General features: G+C 40.0%; 1 protein-coding gene across 3 annotated transcripts; it reads right to left on the reverse strand.

The window, feature by feature from the left end:
• Positions 1-318: 318 nt before the first annotated feature.
• On the reverse strand, positions 319-27,385 carry csnk1a1 (casein kinase 1, alpha 1). Of its 3 annotated transcripts, none has more exons than XM_079167466.1 (10): positions 26,618-27,384; positions 26,245-26,351; positions 18,434-18,560; positions 18,048-18,146; positions 10,184-10,323; positions 9,292-9,370; positions 8,757-8,831; positions 8,565-8,671; positions 6,936-7,048; positions 319-1,076 (listed from the first exon to the last, which is right to left on the reverse strand). In XM_079167466.1, the coding sequence occupies exons 1-10, from the start codon at positions 26,738-26,740 to the stop codon at positions 1,069-1,071; spliced, it is 978 nt and encodes a 325-aa protein (XP_079023592.1). In that variant the 5' UTR covers positions 26,741-27,384; the 3' UTR covers positions 319-1,068. The 3 variants fall into 3 exon arrangements, with proteins under 3 accessions (XP_079023592.1, XP_079023591.1, XP_079023593.1); XM_079167465.1 differs by having other exon boundaries at positions 6,900-7,048; XM_079167467.1 differs by lacking the exon at positions 319-1,076 and adding an exon at positions 1,086-4,989 and having other exon boundaries at positions 6,900-7,048; positions 26,618-27,385.
• Between the last annotated feature and the right edge of the window lie 565 nt (positions 27,386-27,950).

Here is a 27,950-nt window from a genome sequence, read left to right on the forward strand (position 1 = left end):
CTTCAATATTTCAGATATTCCTAACTGCTTTCTTGGTACTCTGACTGGATATTATTTAGTTCTGCATGTATACGTTTGTACTCTCAGCCAATCAGTGCAATGGTGGCAGCTTTATGAGGATGAAACACATTAGTAGTGGAATTGGAGGAAGATCACAAAGGAGTTTACACAGAATCAGAGTGGGATGTTGACTTGATGTGGATTAACAATTCTATTTGTATGAGAAAAGACCAATCAGCTGGTCACATTCACACACATGACTGGTGCTGGTGACAGGTTTCATTGTGCAGATGGTTGATAATAACTTATGCTTGGAAGTCTGAGTTATGTCATGTTTTTATTGGAATTTTTGGAGAAGACCATTTTACAACAGATTTAATAATTCAGAGCTCTAGAGCGCGAGCCAGAGTATCATTCTATCATTGACTGTTGCCATCAGCTGCTTATATTGTCAACAGGCAAACTCCTAATCACCATAGGAAAACAAAAAAAGAAAACAAGAAAGAAAATCCAACATTTCTGATTTTTTTAGTAAATAACATCCAGGGTTGCATCATTCAATTATTTCAGAAACAAAAAGGGAGAAACAGTTCTGTTTACATGTTTTAACATTTGCTTGGTAAAAGGAGGGAGTGAAATAATTGAGGAGTGAAGAGGGGAAAAGATGCTTTGAGATGTTTCCACTGGGAGAGAAAAATAGAGGGTCAGCTGACTATCTTCTTAACTTCAGTTTCCAAAGAAACCTTACAAAAAGTCAACACTGAGGACAGAGACGGGGTGAATGTGGGGGCGTGTGTCTGGGGTGGGGGCAGGGGGCTACAGCCTCCACATCCAAAAAAACCTGCTTTTTCATTCTTCTTTTCTTTCGGAGTGCAGAGTTTTATTATATATACATATGAATATATAGATAACACAGCTGACAAAGGCGTGTGTAGATCTATACATTTCCATTACATAGATAGTTATTATGGAAGGAGAGAGACTTTCTGTTTGTCGCTTGTCCAGGAAGAGAGACTTGTTGGTCCTGGTCACCAACGCTTCTGCAGCTCTGCTCTGGGCAGAGAGCACTCAGAAACCTACAGACAGAAACACAGTGTTCAGTTGTGTGACAGCTACAGACAAACAGTGTTGCGTTGTGTCACAGCTACAGACAGAAACAGTGTTGAGTTGTGTCACAGCTACAGACAGAAACAGTGTTGAGTTGTGTCACAGCTACAGACAGAAACAGTGTTGAGTTGTGTCACAGCTACAGACAGAAACAGTGTTGCGTTGTGTCACAGCTACAGACAAAAACAGTGTTGCGTTGTGTCACAGCTACAGACAGAAACAGTGTTGCGTTGTGTCACAGCTACAGACAGAAACAGTGTTGCGTTGTGTCACAGCTACAGACAGAAACAGTGTTGCGTTGTGTCACAGCTACAGACAGAAACAGTGTTGAGTTGTGTCACAGCTACAGACAAACAGTGTTGAGTTGTGTCACAGCTACAGACGGAAACAGTGTTCAGTTGTGTCACAGCTAGCTACAGACAGAAACAGTGTTCAGTTGTGTCACAGCTACAGACAGAAACAGTGTTCAGTTGTGTCACAGCTAGCTACAGACAGAAAGTGTTCAGTTGTGTCACAGCTACAGACAGAAACAGTGTTCAGTTGTGTCACAGCTACAGACAGAAACAGTGTTCAGTTGTGTCACAGCTACAGACAGAAACAGTGTTCAGTTGTGTCACAGCTACAGACAGATAGAAATAGTGTTCAGTTGTGTCACAGCTACACACAGAAACAGTGTTCTGTTGCGTCACAGCTACAGATAGAAACAGTGTTCAGTTGTGTCACAGCTACAGACAGAAACATTGTTCAGTTGGGTCACAGCTACAGACAGAAACGGTGTTCAGTTGTGTCACAGCTACAGACAGAGGACTCCAGCAGCATAGTGTCTGAAAGCAGGTGGTCAGCAGCGAGGAGGGATACACTGTTTAGTACCCCAGTTTGAAAATAACTCAGTGATGAGTTGCAAACAGAAAAAAATAAGTTGATTGACACTATCTGTACACAACAGTAACCCTACAGGCACAACTGTGTGTTACATGTTGGAGGTGACGTCAAACATTTAGCTGAGGTTGTTGTAACACCATTTCATAAACTTCTATGTAGAACAATAGAATGAATGTGGCCTAAAAAGAGAGGTGGTGCATGTTACAATTACCATATTAACCATAAGTGGTATGTAGTTACACAACTGTGTTCCTTATACACTGAAAACCGGCATCTGCATGTTTCAAACTCCCTGCAACCAGATCAGCATCACCAGTCTTTTCTGTTTGGCCTTTTGTTTCCACCAACACCTTTAAAAAACATCGGTGCGGTTAGAAGATCAGAGACACCTCTATGAAAGCCAGCTATGGCTGCATTACTACACATGAGCACACTCTGGCTCCAAAGGACGTCACCAGCGCATGATGGCAGCTTCTGCATCCACGATGGTTGGGCTTGGCTTTGTACAGTGGGAGGAGGTAGCGACGCATGTGCATCTATATACAGTCAATGGCAGGGGTGATCAGTTAAACAAGTTCAACGAGGTCCAGTTAGATACTTTCCTCATTAAAGGTCCAGAACATCATAATAACGTCGCACTTGTTCTATGATTTAGTCTCATAATTATTATAGTATGTCTGTAGTCTGACAACTGACTGTCAATCAAATAAAAGGTAAATTCAATAATTTAACAATATTTATTGTCAGATTTCAAATTGAACTGGAATAATTAAATACATACTCTAATAATAAATAAATGTTGCTTCAGGTAAAATATAAAGATTTAAAAATAAAAAACAAGGCTTCTGAAAAATGTGGCTCTAAAAGTAAAGTACTTTAATTTAGAAAAATGTATTTCACTGAATTGTTCTGCAGCTTTAAATTCAGTTCATTCAGGTGTGACGTGATGTCAATCAAAAAAACATTCTTCTCATCTTCTAATGATATAAATGTGTGAGCATGGACTATCTGTGGTTATTAAACCTCTTGTTTCAGCTCTATTCCTCTGTTAACATCATTGTTGGTCAGTGAATTCATGTGTTAGATTCTGATCATATTGGGCTCTTAGGTTGTTTATCTGTGACATCATTTCAGATGCGAGTGGGTACGTTTGCTAAAAAGTGTTTTTATAGTGGTGCTTCACATTAATGCTTTGAATAATCTTCACGGTCTCTGAACATATGAGACACACTGGTTCTAAACTGAACATACGAGACACACTGGTTCTAAACTGCCTGTGGGAAGAATGAACCGTTAAGACATTCTTGGTTAAGCTGTCCACATTGCTCTTTTTGGAGAACGTTAACTTCTGACTCATACTTTCTCCCGACTGTTGTGTCTCTCTCCGTCTCTCCCGTGTGTTTAAATGTCACTCGAGTCAGGGCGATGCTTATTGGAATACACGTGATTGGCTGAACAGCATCACATGACATCATTTACAACGCATGTAATTGGTCAGTGCGTTTCCTGGACTGCTGAACGAGTCCCGTAAAGGCTGGAAAAGATGCACCAGTTAAAATAGAAGCGCTCCGTCAATTTTATAATTCTCAATTATCTATCGGTTGTACGTCCAGGGTCCAGACACGCCAGACCTATTAGTGACCTCTGGTCCATGGTATGAATGGGTGTCACTTTTCATAGGGAAAACCAGTGTTCAGCCCACATTCAACCCCGGTAGAGAGCAGGGTTATGAAGCCAGGGTGGATAACAGACTCATCCATTTAAAACAAACGTGACTGTAATCCAAGTCACTGAGAGGTTGTTGAAAAGGGTTCTGCACTGTCTGCATGTATTAGGACTGTGATTCAAACATGTATATCAGCTTTTGGTATTAAAACTTATTATGGGACCTTGATGTAACCAGGAAAGCCTTATGAGATAGGTAGCACAGGCATCATGGATGCTACCGTTGGCTACAGTTCATGTCAATCAAAACAAAAGAAAGGTCTCTTGCTTTTTAAATTATAATTTGTTAGAAAGAATGTAAATAGCTAAAGCAGTGACTCTGGGTAGAGCTAAAACAGTGTCTGCTGTACGGCGGAAACGTGAACACCTTTGAAGACCACCAAACAACAGATTCCACTTTACTGGAAGACTCTTCACTCTTCATCCTGCCAGTGTTGGATCACTCAAGTGTGGAAAGCAGTAACTGATTATTCTACCAGAATCCACAATGAAGAAATTATTAATGGATTAAATGAAATCTGAAAGCTCTTTAAGCATTTTATTCAATCAAATACAATACAGGTCTGAAAGTACTTGGAAAGGGGCTACCATGCAAGGTGCCTCCTGCCCATCAGGACTAACATTCATACCTGCAGAAACAGCCTACAGGACTAATTTGGGGTTACAAGGACACTTTGACATGGACTAGCAGAGCCGCTGATCCATAGTCACCCATGTGCTACAAAGTTTTGTCAGAGGGGGCTAAAAAGATTTTAATTGCATAGTCACACTACCGATGGTTGTTGAGTTCCCTAAAATAGTGTGCGCTTTATAGCCAGCAAATAGGTAAAAGTAAAGAGTGTTGGGTGGAGGGACAGATGGGACAGATGGGACATGTTGGGACATGTTGGAACAGCTTGTAAAGAGCCTTCGGCTTCAAGAGAAGCTTCCTTGTCAGGAGAGGCTTCTCCTGCCACGACGCTCCACCAGAGTCTAGTAGAGATGCTTATCTGGTACGCTAAGCTAGCAGGACCATACAAGTATTGGTCTCCTATTTAGAGCGTTTGTTTAGTTTTTGTCCTTTAAAATGTTTTTAGCAAGCATTGTGTGCACACGTGACTTTCTGTAGGTGCAAAAAAGTAAAAGACTTTGTAGGTACATTCAGGCTCTTTCTAACTTCTAGTTTTATGTTTTATGAACTATGAAAGTGAAGAGTTGCAGTGTTGACTGCAGTTTAGGTGGACTTGAGATCTTCACAGCAGTTATTCTGTGCCACTGCCATCACTGACTGCTCAACTGGAAATAGATGGGAGAGAAAATGAGAAAAATATATGACTTAATAAAAAATGAAAGAGAAAGCTATTAGAAAGCACCAGCATTATATCAGGTTTTTCAGCATGACATGTTTTAAACTGTACAATACATTGTACATAACATTATTGGAAAGCTGGCTTGCTGCCTTTGATAGAACCTCTACAGCTTGAATAGCCATGAAACTGACAGCATTCAACTCCTGGTCCAGCTCTGTCTTCCAACTGTGCCAAGGTATCAACATTACACCCACACAGTGGAGAGCAGCCCCTCTGCTGCATCATTAACACCAGAGAAATGATCTTCACGTGGCCAGAGCTGATCTGTGAGCTGCTGGTCTGGTTTGTAGATGCCGGGTCTCTGCTCCATTCCACTAACATTGGCTAGTCTCAGGATGAAGTCTTCAAGCTAGAGGTGAAGGTATCATGTGAAACTAGATGACCTAATGAACTCATTGGTACAGACTATGTCATGGGCTGAATAACACTCCCAAGTTAGGCTAAATCTTGGAGATGTTAAACTGCACTGGTGTTATTAAACCTTGACCTCTCACCTCAAGATGCGAGAATTAAAATGGGGCCTTTGGGTTACCCAAAGAGATTCCCCTTTACAGACTTTATCCTAATCACATTCAGTGTGGTGCAAAAACCATGCCAGCATAATGGGTGGAGGTGTGGAAATGTCTCAGTTCTAAGATGCATAGTGACCCTCTCGTATCCATTTCCATAGATTACAGAACACTTGTAATGTACTGCACAATGATATAGGTTTGGTTTTTGTAATGTTTATGTAGTGAGGTGGCTCACATGATACTGAATTGAACAAAATGCAGTTTTTTTTTAATACTCTAGAGTCTAGACTGTCTAAAAGTTACATTAGCACCCTTCTTCTCCGCTGATCCGATCCTGTGACCCTAAACGGTCCCAACCACGAGTTCTGTGATCAGTTGCCTCACCAATAGGTTTGTATTTCAGGGCTGAGACCGATATTAATTAAGGAGACCAATAAGGAGATATTTAAAACAGATATACATTCTAAATGGAAATGAAAATTCACAATAACACAAACCTTTGTTTAAATGTCTTAAAGCATATGCTTAATTAACTGCTACAAAAGACAACTTTAACCTTAAAGATCATTGCTCTTCTCATGCGGACATCTCTGCCTTCCCTTGTGTTGTTGAGTGTAATACTCCCAAACTGCACTTTTAGAACTTGTCAAAATCCCAATGTCCTAAAAGGGTATTCCTGGTTTAATTGGTTACTTATTGGTACACAGCTTCTACACCAGATTGTGAAGTTACATGACCATGGAAACTTCCACACAGTAACATCACAGACGACCAACTTGGCTCAGGTTGCTGTCTCTAATGAGCCACACCTAGTCTCCATCTGCCTGACACCATGTGTGGATCATTAATGTCAGTCAAATAGCACGGAAAAACAAGGGTTGAGTGAGGAGGGGAAACAATAAAGATTTGAGTGGGAATGTTAATAAAGACAGACTGCAGAGGAGTCAGAGTGAGTTGGTCAGCATTAAGACAGAGAGCCTTTTGTCCGGCCCCAACAAAGGAACAGAATAGCATGACAGCAAAGTTAGTAGTCAAATTCCCCAAGGACGTCTTTGCTTCTGCAAGACAGACCAATTGTATCAAATTCTTTTATTTGGGTTTTTCTGTTCTTTTAAGGTGCCTCATGAAACTTGTAATGCTGTTTGGCTTTATCTGCTTTTGATTTCCAATTTGGTGTTTTATTCTTTAAAAAAAAAAAGGGGGGGGCACTGGGGTGTGGGTTAGGGAATAAAACAATATCTAATAGTCCTAAATACAATCCTGAATGAATATATGAGCAATTGGTGTCTGTAAAAAAAACGTCGCTTGGCTGTTTGCTACTAACCTTTCATGTTAGGCTTGGGTTTGTCAGTTTGCTTGCCTGTGGGGGTTTGTGCCTGCTGGCCCTGGCCCCCGGAGGTGGCCCCCTGCTGGGCTGCTTTTTGTTTCAGCATGGTCCAGTCAAATGTGTAGTCATACTGGTGGTTCAGAGTCCTAAAATAGAAAGAAAGACATTATCAGCCCAATATGACCAACAATTAACTGTAAAAACAGGTTATGGAAGAACAGCAACATGGGAAAGAACAAATGAAGCAAGGAAACAATGGCATAGGGAAGCAAGAGACTGGAAGGCCAGATGAGAAGGGAAAAAGAAGAGGGAAAGAATAGGAGGAAGAAAATAAATAATCCTGTAACGTGATGGCTTACAAATTCATCTGAACTTAATGTAGCATGCTTTGTTTGTGTATTTATACTACAAATGAGTGACACAAAGACTTATTCATTAATGAGGATCTTTAGGGTCTCATCAACAAATAGTAAATGGTCTGTACTTTTATATCGCTTTTCTCGTCTTCTGACCACTCAAAGCTCTTTAACTCTACGTGTCATCATTCACCCACTCACACACTGATGGCAGAGGCTACATGCAAGAATCATTCATACACATTCACACACCGCAGGCACAGCTCGCAGGAGCACTCTGGGGTTAAGTGTCTTGCTCAAGGACACGTGGACTAGAGGAGCCAGGGACCGAACCGCTGATTCTCTGATCTACCTCTGAGCCACAGTCGCCCCGATACTACTTCAGTCCTTTATTAACCCTTATCAGTTCACTTTCACAACTTATTGCTTTCTAATATATTATTTAAAAAAAAGAATATATTCTGAAAAGGATTTGATTGTATTTTGAATATAACTTTGTTGTTTCTAGAACATAAAGTCATTAAATAAACTCAATATCTGACTGGAAACAAATCTAAAATCTAAATAAATAAACCATAGTTGTGAGTGAAGCGCTGGTAGAGGGGGGAGGGGCAGCTTTGTCTCAGCCAGCAGACAAGTTCACAAGACTTTGCCAAAATGAAGTTGTGTGTCTAACTAAGCTCAACAGTTAGACTACAAACAGACGGGTTTGTGTTTGTTTGGAACAGTTTACCATCAGTGGAGCTAGCGTGCTGTGCTTGTGTTAAACAGAGGCAGTGAATGAGAGGCTACACTGAGCTAATTAATATAGTTCTGCTACACGTTTATGGTTGTTGAAAAGTTGTATTGATAAACGCGTGCGTTCGTGCGTGCGTTCGTGCGTGCGTTCGTGCGTGCGTTCGTGCGTGCGTTCGTGCGTGCAGCCCTGACAAACAGAGCAGAGGTGCTGCAGCGTGATTTGAAATGTATGGCTAAAACACCCGGTTACGTCAGAATCTATCAACAAAATGGTAATAATGAAATGCACTGCCCTCTTGAGCTAAGGAGTATAAATTGCACTGGTTAATAATTTAACCCATTAAATAGTTCGAGTTTCAGCAGCCATCCCGATTAATATATTAGCTGCAATCGATGGCGACCGCTGTCATTTTATCCAGCTCAAGTGATGGACTGGAGCAGACTACTTGCAAACTTGCCATACAATGAGGTTTATTATGTCATAAGTAGCACAAAAGACAGGGCTGAATGAACATTGGCACCAAGACAGGCCCTGGAAAAATGGTGTAGTATGTGGATGTCCATTTACCTGAAAAGGATGCGGAACAGTTGGCGCAGGTACATGTAGTCTGGAGCCTCCTCAAAGCGTAATCCACGGCAGTAGTTCAGATACATAGCGAACTCTGCTGGGAAACCCTGGAAACATGAATTCATACAATTCAGCTGAGTGAATGTGGCGTAAGACAACTTTTACCACTGTCCCTGTTGAACCTTTTCTTACCTTACAGAGGACCTCAACAGGGGTGGACATCTTTTTCTCCGAGATCTTCTCATACTTCTGCTTCTTTGTGGCAGCCTGAAAAACACAAATACACTACTAGCAACATATGACCACTCACATGGATTTTCACTTTTGTTCCATAAATGCAGTATCTGAGTCATTATATCTGCATAATAATCATGTAGGCACTGCAGTTGTAGTAGCTCAGTAACATGTGTTCAGTGGCATAAATGTGCATGCTTTGTATGTACATACATACATACATTATCCACACATTGTGGCTGACCCCCAAGTCCCCTCTGTGTTTCAGACCTGGGCATGTCAAGTAGACTACTGACCAGGTTTAAGATATGCTAGGCTTTAAAAACATCATGCTCACCGTAACGCCTAAGAGAATAATTGGCTGTAAAACCCACATACTGTAAAACAAACCTACAAAGAGTGTATGAAGTGTATTTAAATGTCACTAAAATGAACAAAAGGAAAACAGTTTGAGAATAGAGTTGGATAACCACAGTCCGTTATATTTTCATACCTTTAATCCCTGCCACGGCAAACTGGTTCTGTTGAAGTACATCAGCACGTAGCCTAGCGACTCCATGTCATCACGGCGACTGCAGACAACAGAATGAGTTGAGTAAAGAAGCAGTCAAACCTTCCTCTGACATATTTTCTATTCAGAAAAATTAGGTCTTGAGATGCACCGACTGATCGGCAGCCAATCCAAACGTCGCGTTTTCAGCTGATAGGCCACGACCAGTCGATCAGTGTCACATCTGGTTTTTGCCGGTCACATTTTAACAGTTATGTTTTTGATGGCTTAGGCTGACTTTAGAGAAGTTGAAAGGATTTTTGGGGAGGTGGAGAAAAAATAAAAATAAAAAAATAGTCTGGAGCCTTGTATACCAGCTGCTAAGAAAACAAAAACAGAAATTGACACTATTGGCCAATATGGATCATCGACAATAAACAAATGGTATCTGTGGCGAAAAACAGGGAAACTCTAAACGTCATATTTGCTTCCGTTTTTGTGCTGATCCATCTGATCTGTGACTTAAAACTGAGCCGAACCCCAAATTTTGAGATCAGCAGCAGCCCTAATCAGTGCAACTGGTAAATAATAGTCAAATAAATGTGGTGAAATTACACATACATAAAGACAGTCAGTAAAATGCAATGTTACTGCATAATCTACTACTTACTGCATAACAACTGGTTACTGCATAACCGGTGCTGGTGGCACCGGTGTAAAACCAGATACCTGTGAAAGTCAACTCAAGTCTTGCTTTGCTAGCTCTGCTCAACTGAGAAACCAGTCCCCATGTTTTCAAATGCCTATTATGCCAATTATCCAGAAACATGCATCTGAAAACATGGAAGAAATAAAGAATTTCTTTGAGAATCAGATAAGAGATGTGTGCACGGACCTCTGTTCAATGCCCAGGTGTGCATTGATGGAGGCATAGCGTGCTGTGCCAGTCAGGTTCTTGTCTTCTCTGTAGGGGATGTGCTGTCGTGTTCGGTTGTCTCTGTACTTCTTCGCCAAACCAAAGTCAATAAGGAACAACTGACAGAGAGGGAGAGAACACATTGTGGTTTTCCGTCAGTGACACCCCACAGCAATGATAATCCAAAAGTTAATGAGAAATAAAGATGCACAAAAAATACATATTTTCTTCATTTTAAAACAGATAATTAGCTGAGTCCTGTTGTAAATCATGAATGTTGAAAACATTGTCTTATTGATTGAGCTCCTTGTGACAACATGAACATGCAGGGGGGGTGTTACATCAACAACTACATCCCTAATAAATAGTCACTTTCCGGTGGCAATAGTCTTACACCAAAGTCAAACTAGCCAACTTCCAGACTTGTTCTCAAGTTTTTTACCTCCCTGGTACAGTACCATAGTGGTAGTGCATTGCTGTTTTCTTTAAAGCATTAAAAGAACCTTTGAAGTTGTATTCCTTTAAAACACATGTGGTTAGTAGGCTGTGAGATCTCACTCAAATGTACCGTTTAATGGCTGACAGCAGCGGCTACGAAAGATGAAAATGAATGATTTCTGCATAAGAGATTCAGAAATGGAATACAGTTAGTTTTGTTGGACAATTAGGCCACTTAATTACACTAATTTTGAGAGGTTGTGTTATGCGGGGCAACCAGCGATGCAGTCAGATGTCATGTGTTTACTAAAGCACAGGAAACATCCAGGGTGTACTCCACGATCATGCACAAGTTAAACACTTCATGAAGAAGTGGACCACAAAGACACACCGAACCACCCCACCCTCACATCCATGCATGTGTGCTAACTGCTAATTTAAACATCAAGACCACCTGGGGACCAGAAGCAAGAGTATCGGTTTCAGAATGACAGGAGTTCATTATGGCATAAAATGACAGCCTCAGGACTCTGCTCGTCTTTGTCAGCTTATCCATCTACATACAGCCTCAATAGGTAAGACAAGCCCTGTTGTCCCATAGACCTCAGCTGTTTGTCGGAGCAGTCACTGTGAAAGAAATGTGTTACTGGTGTAAACGTCCAGGGAACACACCTCTGCAGTGAAGGTCTAACAGTTCAATCGTATAATAACATTACTGTCACACTCCACCTTCCAGGCTTTATGCTAATAACAGTTATTGGTCAATTTAAGGTCTATAAGATCTCTACAACTAGTACATTTAGGGAAGGTTTTCATCATCTGATTTCTACCCACATGAAGTTCAGATCTCTAAAAAGTTGTATTTTATTAATATCGTTATACAGGTGTCAACAGTATATGCCATGTTGTTTGTGAATGTAAGCAGAGCAGATCATGGTCGACATCGAGGTCTTCTCATACAAACTTGACACAGGGCCTATATTGCCATTAAGTTAAAAGAACAGAATACTGATGTGACATCTTTAACACAACAACTAATTTCCAACCCAAACAGGCACTTTCAATAGAAAAACAACCAGAGGTGAAACAGAAGATCAGAAAATCCCCTTTCCTCCAAATCTACATTTAGAGAAACCTTATTGGAAAAAAGAAGTTTCAAACAGTCACACCACCACAACATGGAAACCAAGACAAAATGATACTGCTGCTTTGCACAATATATGGACATTCCTGGTCCATGCTATGACATAATGATACCATACCATGCATCTTGAAATTCTGGTCAATTCAGACAAACTAAAGGCCTGAATAGAATACATTTCTGAGATTTCAGGTGCACCTCCCTCTCAGCACACCTGAAGTACACCCCCATACTGGCCCGTCAATTATTGAATAACTCATTAGGATAGCTGCTTCAGGGAAATGTTCACCTATCCCCATTTAAATGTACAGTTGTAGTTTCAAGCCCTGAATGGAATAATGTTTTCTAGTTAGTGTAATTTAAACTTGCTCAGACGGATCTACAGTGCTGCAAAGGAGTACTTGTATTTGCACAATTTCACCAACTCAGAGTGTAAAACACAAATACATTTTGAATGAAAACTATTTTAAAATCAGAAAAAAACCTATTTGGACAGCAGAAGCAGCCAATGGTATAAAGCATGTGATATTTACATTGGCCTGAGAATAGTCTTAAGATCCTCTAGAAAGAAAATAACCATCTCAAATTTAAAAATATGTTGCACACTGCCAACCAACTGCCTGCTGGAAGCCATTTGGGGCTAGTGCTACATGAAAGAGTCACGTGCCCTTTTGACACCCATGGGAAATTTAATTTTGACACTGATGGAAAATGTTATTGCAGATTGCAAAGTTATGCCAAGCCGGTGCAAGACATTAATTGTGAAAGATAAAGTCCTTAAAAGTTTGCCGTCATCAGTCACCTCTCTTAAATCACGTGAATGTGAGCAGTTTCACATGAAGCAGCTGAACAGGGCTAAATGGATAAAACTAGAAAGGCAAGCAGTTGGCTTTTTTAACAAGGGGTTGTGACAGTTTACGCCATATTTGAAGAAGAAACTATTGTAGCTCAGGTTCTCTTTGCATCTTAAAAAATAAGGCTTGCTTAGCATTTTAAAAAGACTTTTTTTAGTTTTGTTCTTCATTTGCTTTACACTTCTTTTTGTTAAATATGCAGCTCAGCTGGGATCTCATGAAAAGATTTAAAAAATGCATTGGATAAAAGACTATTATGTAGTACTGTATGTTAATAGTCATCTATACATTTCGATGGGATGCATACTGATTTAGTATTCATCAGTACGATTGAAACACGAGTTCTGGGAGCCGAATTGCTAATTCTTCGATATCCTGCTTTTGAAAATTATACGGATCTAGTTAAATCAATATCAATACGGTCTTGGCTCTGAGATCGGGTTTGATATGAACTACTATCAGGACATCACAATAAAGAGACAGAAACAGGCTTTTAATGTCGGCAAGAAGCCAATGAGCCACGATTGGAGGGACAACTAAATGGGACAATAGCCACTCCCTAGGCAATGCTGGTGGAAAGTTTGCTTTCCTCTCCCATTGTAATGTGTGGAAGTGCACACTGGGTGGGGGAGTACATACATTGGGTATTATGAGTGCAAGATGGGTGCTGGTGGTCTGATTCACTTTAAACCAGTGTAGTAGTTAGGTATGATTGCAAAGCGACAACTGCTGTTGTGAGGCAGCTGGTGTTGTGGTAAAGGTCACACCTGGTTTAATCCTGAGAAAGATGGGTCCTGAGAAGAGCTAACAGCCAAGCTTCTTTTCCTCTTCCCCACTGACGAGTCTAAACACTAGGGCAGACAGTAGAGGGGCAGGGGTCAAAATCACACAGCCTCTATCCACCTTCAGTCACAGTTAGCATGAGTACAACAGGCACTTCTGGTTGCACCCACATGGTTATCTCCCTTTGATACAACTAACAGTGTCCTGTACAGCTAGGATAAGCCCATCCCAGGCTGGACCTACACTGGCAAAGTATACACTTTAAGTCTTTGTGGTACAGATGTGATCATTCTGGCCATCATTCTAGAAGAAACCACATGACTAGGAATTTCTTCTGTCAGGACAACCGTGGTAAGATCAACCCTGTACAACAAGCCCAAAGTGTCTCATGAAACGTGGAGATGTTGAAACTTCAATATCATGTCTGACAGTGACAGTAAAGGCCAGTGCAGACAGGCAACACCATGGCTCAGAAAAGACCTGGGGGAGTGAGGAGATGTTGGCAGCAGATGGTAAAGACAAGAGCCCATGGTTGTCCTTCCTCCACCAGCAAAACAAGTAGTTCATATTAAATGTCTGGTAACAAAGAAAGATTCAACAGGCCACTGGTGAGATATTATCTTAACAAAGTTGTTCACAGACCACCACTTTCATAGGGAGAGTTCCTGCCTCTTGTTTACATGAAAAACGTCATCAATCATACGCAGCTAAGCAGACATAAGGGGTTAAATCTGTACTGGAGTTGTTAGTATTGGAGAGAAATGGCTGTGATCACCTGTATCACATTAAGGAGTCTTCAGACTCACCAACTCAAACTGTTCTCTTATCTGTCACTATGATGGACAAAAGCTCCACGCATACAGTTAGCTGTGATATAGTGCTGGTTTATTGCAGAGATTGTTAGCATTATGAAACAAATAAATGAACAACGTACTACAAGTACTTGTAACCTATGACACAGGCTAAACCATAAGCTATGAAACAATGACACCCAAAAAACAGCGGTGCCCACTTCGGGACAAACTTTAAAAAAAAAACATACGTTCTAGCACTGCTCTGGGGCATGATCCCAGAACGGTGGTTACCAAGTCATAGTGTTCTACTTAGTGTATACTTAGTGGTTTAACTTCCCTGAAATCTGAAACATCAACTTGTGTATTGAGACCCATTTTCCAAAGCAAGCATTTGACCTAGACTAACCTCAGTCGGAGGTGTCCATGACACAATCAAAGTGTAGTAGTGTAGACGCTCTGGTTAAAAAAAAGGTGCAGAGGCTGAAGTGACATAGCTTATTAAACCATTAGGGAGATGCAACAAGATACTGAACAGCACCATTTTGCCCTAAACATCAATATCAGCACGAGCACTCCATCAGGTGCTGGTGCTGATTAAAAAAATAAAGATTTCTCAGAATACATTTAAGTGTTGACGCACATATTGGCACTTCAAAACTGATTGAAAAGAAAATCAGGGGTTTATGACCAACTTCGAAGGCGTTTGGAGATTGTTAGTCCAACAAGGTTCTTTATCCTCACCAATGTGAAAAAGAGACATTGAGGACATTTGATGCACAAGAAGGAATAAAGAAACAGTACCGTTTAATTTGAACTTTGCTTAAAATATTTTAAGTCTATCAATCGGTAAGCCTTGTATTGTTAAGCAAACCATCCATGAGCTGACTGTACATTTAGTACTGACAAAATGTTCACAGGCAAAAGGTTTTGCAACAAAAAGAGACTACATTTGGCTAAAATTCCTACAAGATGCATAGAGAGAGCTAATTCCATACAAGATACCATAGCTAGCAACTTCTCTAAATAATCATGCGAATGTGGGACAACTATAATGTTGGCCTCTGCAGTCGCGCTGGTTTCACTACAACTAAGTGATAAGCAAATGTAATAATTATAGCAGAACACGCCCCGCCATATATTCTATGAAAATCCGGTGTAAATGTACATAAAACATAATACAAATGTTGTAGTGTGGCACTGGCCCATGCAGAGAACAACATGACGTCAAGTGACCCCCAGCAAACAGCCTGCCATAGGTCAACCCCCGCATGTGCATTCTGCACTCAAGTTCAGTTCGACTTTAGTTGACACTTCCAAAAGTACACAGTAAACTCCGCTTTGCTGTAATATGGACAAATACTACTGCGTCAAGACATACAGCTGTCCCACTCTTGAGTATGTAAAAGTAGTCATTTAATTGATTGTGTACAACTGTAACAAGTTACCTACCCATTTTTGCAATGGAATAATCACCAAAGCAATTACATCCTATTTAAGTCCTATTTAAGGTTATTAGCCATAACCCTAAATTAAAACAAACAAAAGTAGCTAGACTGCAGCATCAGGGATGAGAAGCAGGCTGCAGCAGGCTGTCACTAAGCAGGACAGGTCAGTGGTGGTTGGGCACTAAAGGTAAAACATACATCCCATGCTTTAACTTAACCAGACGTTGCCTGTCTGCAAGGGCTCAAAACAATCTGAATTTCAGGCAACTTCATTATACACACCTCTGACCAGACAAACGAATGACATCACAAGACAACAAAATCACTTCAATGTGTGTTGTGCGAGTAGCTAGAAAACCAGCATCATTGTCCACAATACAGTCAATTCTTCAGAAAGAATTCAGTACACAGAAACTGGGCTACACCACCTGTAACCTTTACTTTTTATCAGCAATTATCTTTATAATGAAGAGGGAATTACATTATTTAGGGTATAAAGGTTTGCATAACTTTATTTGATCATGTTGCCCATCATTTATACTTCCCATCAAGGTATGCCTTTGTGCTGTGTGACCTGCTTTATGGAAAACCAAACACAAAAACACTGGGGACTAAGATTTTGTTGTAGATATTAACTTTTTGTTTTAGCATATTATGGTGGATGGCAAACCTTTGGAAAACAATTTAAAAACACAGGTTTTGAAACTTTTAATAATTATATAGATTAGCGTGGACAGGCTTAAAGGGCCAGTACACCCAAATTACACTAAAATATTTTCTCATTTGAATCTGCACCACTCTGATAAAGATTTTATTTTCACACCTAAAGAAATAATTTACAAGGGGCAAAATTAACAATTGACGCTAGGGAATTGATAGTCAATTACACAGCTCATGCTAAAGTATCTGAGCAAGACAGCAATTATGAATGACTCAAAGTTAGGAGTTCTTTAAGGATCAGAAATGTACTATGTAGTACTATGCAGCTAGTTACTAAACATGTACTAATTGAATGCTAACTCTAGCATGCTTGAGTTTGTGTCTGTTCAGCATAGACATTACATTCAAAGCTCATAACTAGTTTGTTCAAGCAAGAACATGAAGTGGAAAAAAGAACAGCAGAAAACAAAAAAGAATTGAGGCTAAAAGAAGTAGAAAAGCATCAGCAGAAAGTGATAGGGAACGCTAACGAGGTGAATTGCATTGTTAGTGGAACATTAATAGCATTGTCAGTTTAAATCTGTCTTTTAAGCATTTTGTCAAATCAAAGACTTTTTGTGTCTAAAGCATGTGACTGAATTGTTGGTCGTTATCAAATATCTTGAATCATATTCCACTCAGAAATGAATACATGAATTTACTGTATTAAAACAATTCACTTTTGCCCTGCCTAAGCAAATAGAACCTTATAATTCCAAGTATTATTATTATTAGGAAGGTATTTTACATTTTGCATCAGATATATTGATAAATTAGATAAATAAATATTTAATTACTGAGCTATCTATTTAATTTAAAATGATGTATTAATCATTCATGTCTTTATTTGGCTTCTCTTAGTAGAATTGTCCCCCATCTGGTCTTCTATATTGGGGTGCCTGCGGGTCAGTTGGAGATCAATAGCCACTCTGAATGCAGATAGAACCATATAATCCCACGGTCACAAGTTTAACTTTCATTTCTGATTTGTACCGATAGCTGGCTAACCATCACGCACGTCTGTACATGATCTACATGCAGCTGTTCACACAGTTTGATGAGATATATTTTAGAGATTATAAAACTGATGTGTAACAAGACTTTGGAAAAACTATGGAAACCTCAAACTTAAAAAAGAAATGCCAATAATGTATGCATCATATTGAAACAGACTTTGATGGTGATTTTAGTTCTACATAAACTAACACTTGAGGGGCACAAGATAAATGAGTATTACTTTGTACTTTTATTTAACTGTGGAAATGTGACTTCAACTCCTCCACTGCCCATAGTCATCATATATGAACAGATTTATATGGAATTGCACTAGTTATGCGTCTTCTTTTTGGATCATATTTGATATAAGACTGTTACTCGTTGATTTCTGCTGTGCTGAGAACAGGTAATGTTGCTGTCAGTCAAACGAGTGATAACAGCACAACATTTGATACCATTTGCAGGCTTACAAAAACATGCCGTGTATCTGAAACAGCAGAACAGTGTCATAGCCATTAAAAGCTTCTTTTAGAGGCAGTAATATAGCATATGGAGAGATCACCATTACTCAAGCTACATTTGAGGATTGGGGAAGAGACCAGGACTGTGAAGTTAACATGGCCACCATGCCAACAGCTCTATTGAGAGCTTCAATAATCCATACTTACTGTATAGGACTGAGACGGGTCTTACCTTGTTACAGTGACGGCCGATGCCCATGAGAAAGTTGTCTGGTTTGATATCTCTGTGGATGAAGTTCTTTGTGTGTACATACTCAATTCTGCTGATCATCTGAAGATGAAAAGAAAGCCACAGTTACATATTTCAAAGTTATGACCATTCTACATAAAACATACTAAAATATAGGTCTTCATTTCAATGAATATGGGCAATTTAAAGGCACCAATACCTAAAACTGAACTGGCGCACCCACAGGAAACCCAGGCAGAGACCATGCTTACCCCTTACTCACAAAGCTAGCAGGTTGGAACCAGGACCTTCTTGCAGAGAGGTGCTTATATTTAACCATGTTCATTGCTTCAGAACATTGCAGAGAGATGTGTGTAAGTGTTAGATACCTGGTCTGCCAGCATAAGGACCGTCTTCATAGTGAAGCGGCGAGAACAGAAGTTGAAGAGGTCCTCCAGACTGGGTCCAAGCAGGTCCATGACTAGGACATTGTAGTCCTTCTCTTGGCCATACCACCTGGGAACACAGTAGTCATATCATGAGGGTGGCTCTGTCTCACAGCACATCGTCTGAACCAACTTCTCAGGTTGAAAACAGATTAACTATCATAAGGGTAATGTAAAGGTATCGTTTCATCAATACACGGATAGACATGCAACTTTATGGTCATTTAATTCGGATGATAATTGGCGACGGTCTCCATTTTATTTTTCAGAAGTCAAAAACCAGGTTATCATTCATCTAAATGCCAAGTTGCAGGTTGAGACTCCTGGCTATGCCTACAAACAGCAGTGTAAAGGGTAGGGCTAGGCAACAACTCAATGAGATAATTCATTATCTTTCAATGGAATCTTATTGGGATGAAATCATATCTAGAGATATCATGATACAGATAGAATATACAGAAATGGATAATAAGCACATACTGATTCAAATTCCTCAGAAAGGTTTAGTTCTGCTTATGGGAATACCCCAGTGTAGTTAGTGCTGGGCTGTATACCGGTTTTAATTTCCCGTATGATATGATTTTTCACACAACGTCACAACTGCTGTCACTCTTCAACAGGCAGCAAAATATATTGTTCGCCGCGGAGGGCGCTACGGTCGGAGCTAGTTGTCTTATGTGTATTGAGAGGGAACCCTAATCATGGTTATAACAATTAATTACCCACAACTAACGCTCTTTAACAGGGCAAAACACCACGACACAATAGTTTATGACAAATAAACAATTTGTAACACTAATAATTGTACATTTATAAAATTTCACCACCAAACGGCATGCTGGGTACAGCTCGCTAGTTAGCACAACAGTCTGTTAACAGCGATGTGCATGACAAAAAAAAGCAAGCGGCTGAGCGACATTACGAACGCAATAACGATCCAGCTATGCAATATATATATATATATATATATATATATATCTGACCGGGGTGAAAATACTTCAGCCAAACTGCTATCCCAACATTATACGAACAAACCCTATAGTAAGCAAAGCCTTTATACATGACGACATTAAAATGTTTTTATATTCCATGTACTTGACAGTAGAGTAAGCCACTATAAACCTATATAAAAACAGTCAAGGAAAAAAATTAATATACCGTGAAACCGCCAGATTCTTAAAAAATACCGTGATACACATTTATGGTCATACCGCCCAGCACTAAGTGTAGTTAAATCAAACTATCTTCTTAATGTGATTACTCTGTATTTGTTCATGCGTGTCAGCATAGTCAGTGTGTAGCTGGAAATACCGTTTCCTCTAGAATTTCACTTAAGAACAGTTTTGTTCATTTTGCACGAAAGTTCTTATTAATATAATAAACGTGAAAGTAGTCAGTACTTTTTGTCAAGTATTTAATTCACACAAAAGTATATAAAAAAAATGTTTTAACATGCAGTTATTTCACATAGACTATTTTTACCAGAAAATATGCTATATTATGATTAGGGATATACATTTTTTTTCTTCTGACCCTTGTTTACAGTATCTCAATATATTGACCTGTATCTCCTATATCCTGACACCGCCTACTACACAGACCCGATGTCCACCCAGCCTAACGTTTGTTGTATGGACATTTGCCCTCCATGTTATTTTAATACTCCCTCTTCTCTCACCCTGATGTGCTTGTAACAGGCCTCTTATGGACAAGTGGCCTGTATGTTGTGATCATGGTTGATAGACTGACCCAAAGGCAGTAGTGATGTTAGACTGAAACAAGTCAATTGTCCTACAGTCTCAAAAACATCAATCAGTTAATAGATTTCTATTGATTACATCTATATCAGATATTCTACTACACCCACACAGTAAGTTAGCTGACAGCTGCCCTCAAAGCATATACTACAGAGCAGTACCATCAAAGGTAATCAACTAATTCTTCACAACATCAAACAAGATGATAAACAAACACTATGCTTTATGTGTGTTAAGCATCCCCAATGCTCTACAGCTACCCTAATAATAAATCCAACGGTCTTGGTATTTTAACAGGAACACACGTGGGTGTATTTAACAGATAATCTATATTCTGTCAAATGTCCTAACACATTCAAGGAGGCTCGGTCAAACGGGTCAAACCAATTGAAGGGTCAACATGAGTCATATGGTTGATTTCACATTAGCTAAAGACATTAACAAAAAAAGTCAAATTTATCAGATTGGGAGGAGTGTTTTAAGTAGGCACAGTGCACAACACTAAAACAACCATGTGCTGGTTACATTACTTGTACTTGCTTGGTATAAATGGTCCATGCCCTTTTGCCAGCGTATGCTATTGCCAAGGAGAGAGAAAAGCTGAAGTGCAGCACAGGCCTTTCCTTACTCAAAACATGGTAAATACCTTCATCTGAAACAGCCTGGTGATGTGTCCACAATGAGGATCTCAGCCAGACTCACACACCTAACACCGTTTTAAAAAGGTGCATTACACTATGGAAACAAGTCAATTCTAATTCACCGTTGGGCTTATTTCATTGAACAGAATCAAAACCGTTTTGCTGTTCGCCCCATTCTGAAGGCATTGCATGAACAGAGCATATGGGTGGGGATAATGCTTGGGGGAATGACCCACTATCTGTATCACGGTATCTTTTAACAACCTAGCGGTTTCCCCATATATTGTGTTGTTTTTTATATAAGTTTATGATGGCTTATTCTACAGTAAGGAGTTCATAGAATAGGGAAAACATGTTTATGTCATCAAGTATATTTTGAAGGGTTTCTTTACTATAGGTTTGCTTGTCACCAAGAAATGCTACAATATATGAAAAAATCTGAATGCATGAAACGGTGGTGAATGTTAAATCTTTTTGTGAAAACTGCAACATATCTAAAAGCAGGAACTTGAAAATAAAGAATTTAGATATGGCAACAACTTTCTTTTCAAAACTAAATATTTTAAGATAGTTTTATAATGACCAGTGGTGGGCCGTCATGGCCAGCAAGGCCTTCTCTGCTGGCCTAAACAAAATCACGAAGTTATAGCTATTTTATAATTTTTCTTAAATGCACTACATGTATTATAATTTATACAAATATTTGTCCCATTATCTTATTTTCTCATTGCACAGCTACTGTCTTCCTCAGTTGCTCTGCTTCCAGGGCAGTTTGTTTTAAGAGCTTTTACCCCTCCAAAAAAACCTAAACACTATTAGAATCCACAGTAAATCAGTAAAAAAGAATCCTTAATTATATTATGATAAATTGTGGGTAAAACATTATTGCAACAAGTATAAGAAAGGACGTTGTTTCAGTTGGTATGAAAAAACAGGGCGAGAATGAGGAAACACTGAAACTATGATAGGCGGTGACTGCATAAAAGGTGAGCCAGGTTGTACTACGAGTGGAGGAGGGGAAGCAGGACCAGCAGGTTTGACAGGTTTAAACAAGATTTTGCTGCAACAAAAGTCAGCATTACCGGTGCAAAGATTCAATCAAGTTCCTGCTACAGCAAAGGTGGAAAAGCTTTGCTTCAGAACCTACAGGACCTGTGACTATTAAAACCTCCAATTCATGATCAGAACTCCTGGTGCCTATCAAAAAAAGCTGCCAGCATTAGGACTCTAAAATGCACAATTGGCATCCAACCCATGTGTGAGTGTATCTATGGCAGCGGTTACCTGACAAAGCACTTCTAGTTTGTAAAGAAGGTGTGTGTGTTCAGAGTTCAGGTTTCAACAAAGTTAGCATGCCTTAATGGCTCCCCGGTCATTGTCTCATTTCAGCCATGTGCCAGCTGTACTGTTACTGTATAAGGCCGTGCATGTTAGCGCTGTTAGCCAGATATAGAACAGGGAAAGGAAAATCAACACCAGTCAAATGTTGATATTTTCTGTCCGGTACACAGGCAGATACTTTGTCCTAAAAAGTAGCCATGCTTAATGAAAGGTTATTTTCTGACAAGAGAACATGGCATAAACTAATCTATATCAAGATTGAAAAGGTTGTCTGAAATGTAAAATTTACTTTTCTAGATTTTCAAAAACAATCTTTATCAGTATCTTCTCCAACTCAAAATCAACCTGAGCCATTCCCAGTTCTGTAGATGACTATAGGCAGTAAGCCATGTAATGTAATATATATAATATATATATATAATATACCGGTATACCGGTTCAAACGGTATACCGGTTTCAATTTCCCGTACGATATGAATTTTCCACATACCGCCATACCGGTGCATAGCCAGAACATTGCTGACAGTCTTCAACAGGCTGCTATAGATGATGTTCGCCACCGAAAACAATAGCTGTGGAGCTAGTTATCTTATCTGTATTGAGACAGATCCCTAGTCATGGTCATAACTTTATAACAACAACCCACAACTAACGCTCTTTAACAGAGCAAAACACCACAACACAACAGTCTGTGACACAAACAATTTGTAACACTAATAATTGTACATTTATAAACTTTCACCGCCGAACTGCATGCTGGGTACAGCTCACTCGCCTGCTAGCACAATGGTCTGCTAACAGCTGGGAGAGGCTCCGTCCTCCAGTAACGTTACATTACAGAACAGCGATGCAGGATGAACATAGACAGACCGGAGATGCACCGATAGAGTTTGACACATATGCAACACTGATTACGTGTAATATGTGTGGTATTTGTTATAAATGTACGTTGGTACGTAGAGGGTGATACGAAGCTGTACTTGGAGGGGCTTAGGACCCAGGGGAATGTAGGTGAAGGAAACCGAAAGATACGGAAGACACGCCACACAAACAGCTGTTCACCGCTCGTCACGATCCTGTAGAACAGATTCTCAACTGGTGGGTCGTCGCGGACCCGTTTTCAGTGGGTCGCGGGCCTTTGCCTTAAAGCAGCGGAGTTATTCACGCTCCTTTCCAGCATTTACGGCACTTGTTCAGCGGCGCAGGAAAAACACAGGCCAATGCGTTGTAAATCACGTCACGTGATGCAGTTTAGCCAATCAGATAAGGGTATTTTGATACGTTTCCTTACTCCAGTGAGATGTACCCACACCGTGACACAGGGAGGAGAGACAATGAAAGACATCATAGGGCAGATCTCATGAGAATCCATATGTGAAAGTTAAATATCTGTGGTCAATTTTACCAATTTAAATTGCTAAAAAGACTGCATTCCCAAACTAGTGCTGTGAAAACATTGAGATCAAAGTATTTCTTTTCCACACTTGAACTCATGGTGAGGTGTACGAGTTCAAAAAGAATACCGTGATATATCGTGGTACCGCCAAAGTTAGGCAAAATACCGTGATATACATTTTTGGTCATACTGCCCAGCACTAATAAATATATATATATTTATTCACACCCTGGGGCAGCATGGCACCATTGTTTGGGTCAGTGTAGAAGAGAAAAAGCAGCGTATGGCGGATCTACAGCAGAGTTACGGAATCTCTTTAAACGTGACAGCAAAGTCCCACACCGTCCATTCTCATTTGCATAACTGCTCACTCAAACTTTGTCAAGTTGCATTGCAGCCATTAGTTCACTGCTTAAAAAAAAGCTTTTATTCATTTAAGAACATGCATGTTGTGTTTAGTACATGTCTAATAATCCACTTTTGATCATTGATATTACTGACTTTTCGTCATGAAACAATCAAAATGTGCATTCTTGACTCACCTTCAACACTTTGTCTTAGTATTCAACATCAAAAATCTTCTGTAATTCAAACGCTAGCAAAATTAAGTCGGAAGCAGTGAAACAGTATTTTTTATAGGAGCCGTGTATTGTAAATGTGGTTATTAAAACACAAAAGGCACAATAGTAAATCAATTCAGAGGTGTTTTTCCTGGGCAACTACAGTTTGTCACAGGTCAGAATAGGTTGGTGTTCAAACCCATCAGCTGTAACAGAGCAGGTACTTTCTCCCGATTCCCCCAAACTAAATTCAAATGAGTTTGACTATTAAAATAAAAACAACTCACACCGTCCCTCAGATTGATTCAGGCAAGCAAGACAAGCGTTTCTTTAAAAAGTAAATCAGGCCATGATGTGCAGCACTACATTAACCATATGCTATTTGACCACAAGCTTCATTACAACCCTACAGCAGTCACTTAAGAGAGAATTACTGTTCTCTACTGTTGCAGAAGTTATTCAGATTTTTACACAACACCAATTGTAAAAGTTGTGTTTTGATTGTGGGTTTACTTTAAGTACACAGGGGAGACTGCAAAGCCATGGTAGAGTCTCTATATTTCAAACTAATTATGTTCAAAATAGAACAGACAAGGGTTGGGATACAACATTAATATTCCTCATCAACACAAGAAGAGCAATGGGAACCAACATGACCATTTCCCTTTTTAAAAGTATGCACCAATATTAATGATACATGTCCAATGGACTTTCCCTTAAGTGGTGCTAAAGATAGAAAAGGGTACAAATAGATATGTAACGGATTCTCCAGAATCTGTCAAATAGGTACGTGAGGTGACCAATCCCACTCAAACTGAGGCATAATACTGAATAAAGCAGAGCAAACCGGCTCTATTGTTTGAATGATAACACGTTTCTCCTGTCACCTTCACAGTAATGAATGCCATGTTCAGTATCACTTTTAACTTTGTGGCAGAAAACATGGAGTAAAAAAGGACTGAGTTTATTTCATTGGGACTGGTTAACTGAGTAAAAAGAACAGTATCAAAATAATGAGGTAAGCACACAGTGTCACTAAAGCTCTTGTTGTATCTCACTCAAATTAACGTTAGTATACCAAACAACCCTAGAATAAATAACAATTTATTGTCTTTGTTTCATCGTGGAGAAATTACTTCTCTTAACATGTGAAACAATAGTATACTATTTATGTTGGTGTGCACAGCACCATATTCATTTGCTCACTGTACTTCCACTTTTGTACATGCAGTGGCCAGAATTAATCTCTCCCTCAACAGCCACACACACACAAACTTCTCCTTTAATCCAATATACTAACAAATAAATAGCTCAGGCTCCTACGGTGTCAGGAACTGCTCAGTCAAATTCACATGCCCGTTCATCAGAATAACATGAAAGTAAAACAGCCATGTGAGTAATACTGCATAGTGTATACTTTACAGTTGTAGTAACGGTGTGAAATATGGGACACAGCTTGTGTCTCTAAAACGTTACCACATGCTCTGTTCAGCTAACGTTACACCACAACGTCAACAGCTAATTCAACACAACTAAACATGGCGAGTGACCCGTTACAGAGAACGGCGTTTAGGGCTGAAATCACGCGGTGAAAAAACTCTTCTACCGGGGCTCTTAGGTTGTTGTTTTCGCTTCTGTGCTCCGCCGCCATTTTCTAACAGAGTAAGGGAAGACATGTTGGGAGCTAACACAACAAAAGAGGAGCGGCCATTTCCAACCACACAGTTGGTTTTCCTCAACACTAACCACTGTTATTCACGATAAAAGGGCACAGGTTGGGTCTAAACACGACTGATACAAAGCACCGTGTGAAATCTACAGCTGACGGGCTTTTTAAGCGACCACGGAAAACACATCGTTCCTAGAACAGACTAGGTAACGTTAGGCAGATTAGCAGGCCTAATGCCGACCAGCCTCTAACGTTATCGTCAGTTGTTCCTTTTCATCGTACACTTTGCCACAATAATGTAGCTAAACGAAGACATATTAACAATACAGTGTCCCTTTATTGTCAGTGACGAAAGTCGCTAAGATGTTACGTAATAACCGTTCCCCTTACCTGATGTGTGGAATCCCGACACCACCTTGGAGGATTTTGTACAGCTTACTTTCGTATAACAGCTGTGGATGTCTGGCTTTCTGTGATTCCAACTTTACAGCTACCTCCTGAAAATGACACAAAAGACATTCATATTTCATACTCTGTATTTACAGCAAAGACAAACGCTTTGCAATGAATACAGCCAATTCATTATCGTGAAGCATCTTTTACTGAATACATTTTACAGTTCGATAACTACAAGTTACCGGCTAACTTACAAAGCTATGTATCAAGTTGACCAATACATTTGACTCAGTCACGGTTGTGTTCACAAGGAAAACTCACAACCGAGTTCCCGACAATACCGTTCGACGTTGAAGCCGTGAATTACCTCTCCATTTGTGATGTTGATGGCCAGATATATGTCACCGAAAGATCCCGATCCAATTTTTCTGACCAGCTTGTATTTTCCACCGACTATGAATTCGGCCTTGGAGCCACTGCTGCTCGCCATAATATCCACCAAATGACGATCTCCACCCGATTACCTTTAGAAAACTGTGGCCGTGTAGCCGATTGTCTTCAGAACATACAGAGTCCTGTGTGTGCAATAGTCGTTGATGAGGGGAAGTATGGACTAGCTGTAAACGTTATTCCAAAGATCTTTTTCGACAATTAACGTACCACGCAAGTTGGGAAGTGGATTTCTCCCGAATTTGTTTGCTGTATTCATAGGCTACCGGCTACAACGGATCTTCGTTCGAATACAACCTCCTCCGACAAACACTGAATGCCGTGTCAGTATCTAAGTATATACATCCAAACTAAATCCCAAAAAGCTTACGGCCTTCAACAACCACCCAGCTAGCTCGTAGTAGCAGCTAGTGAAAAATAACGTTGGCTAGCGTTAGCATCAAGCTAACGCTGTAGCAAGGACCGCCGCGGGAAAATGTCCGGACCTCCTCCGTGCTGAGTAGCAAAAACAGCCCTTATAATTACACGTCCGATGGTAATGTTGCCTTTTTAATCGTTTCAGTCCTTTAAGGGCGTTTTCAGCAAACTTCAAGGGTCGCAACCGTCTGTAGAAAGCGCAACCCACTCACTCCGCCATCTTGTCTTCTCTACCCTTTCTCTCAGCTGGTTTCCGTTGGAGGCGATTAGCTAAGGTTAGATATCTCATGACCCCTTTAGGTGCGATCGGAAATATGACTTCGAGACTCACGACGTAGGCGTGTATATGGCTGTATGTGAGCGCCTCAAATTGATATTTAGTTGTGGCCAATAAATGGAAGCTATTGTGTATGATGCCCCTTAGTGTAACCAGTCAACAACTGAAAAGTTAAAAAGAGATTTGTTATGTAACCATTTTATTGTCACTACAATGCTAATGTATGCTGAAGAATCCATCGTGTGTATTTTGCTTTACTTTACTTTTGTGCCTGTTTTTTTGCCTGATGTTGTATTGTCAAATTCAGACGAAGCGACCATGAAAGCAGCTGGAGACCCTCTAATTATGTACGTGTCAATTGTGTATGTCAGGCCCGACCCCAGCGCCCTTGAATGCACCCACAGGTGGTATTTACGACTGACGTTAGAGCTCCGTCATCAGCACAATCAGTACATTTTCAACCTTTTTCAGCCACATCGTGCTGAATTTTCTTACACTTATAGTATAGTTTTCTCCTTTCTTACGCGTTGTCTCAAGTAGCTTATATGATAATGTT

This window comes from Pholis gunnellus, assembly GCF_910591455.1.
Source record: "Pholis gunnellus genome assembly, chromosome: 10".
NCBI lineage: Eukaryota > Metazoa > Chordata > Actinopteri > Perciformes > Pholidae > Pholis > Pholis gunnellus.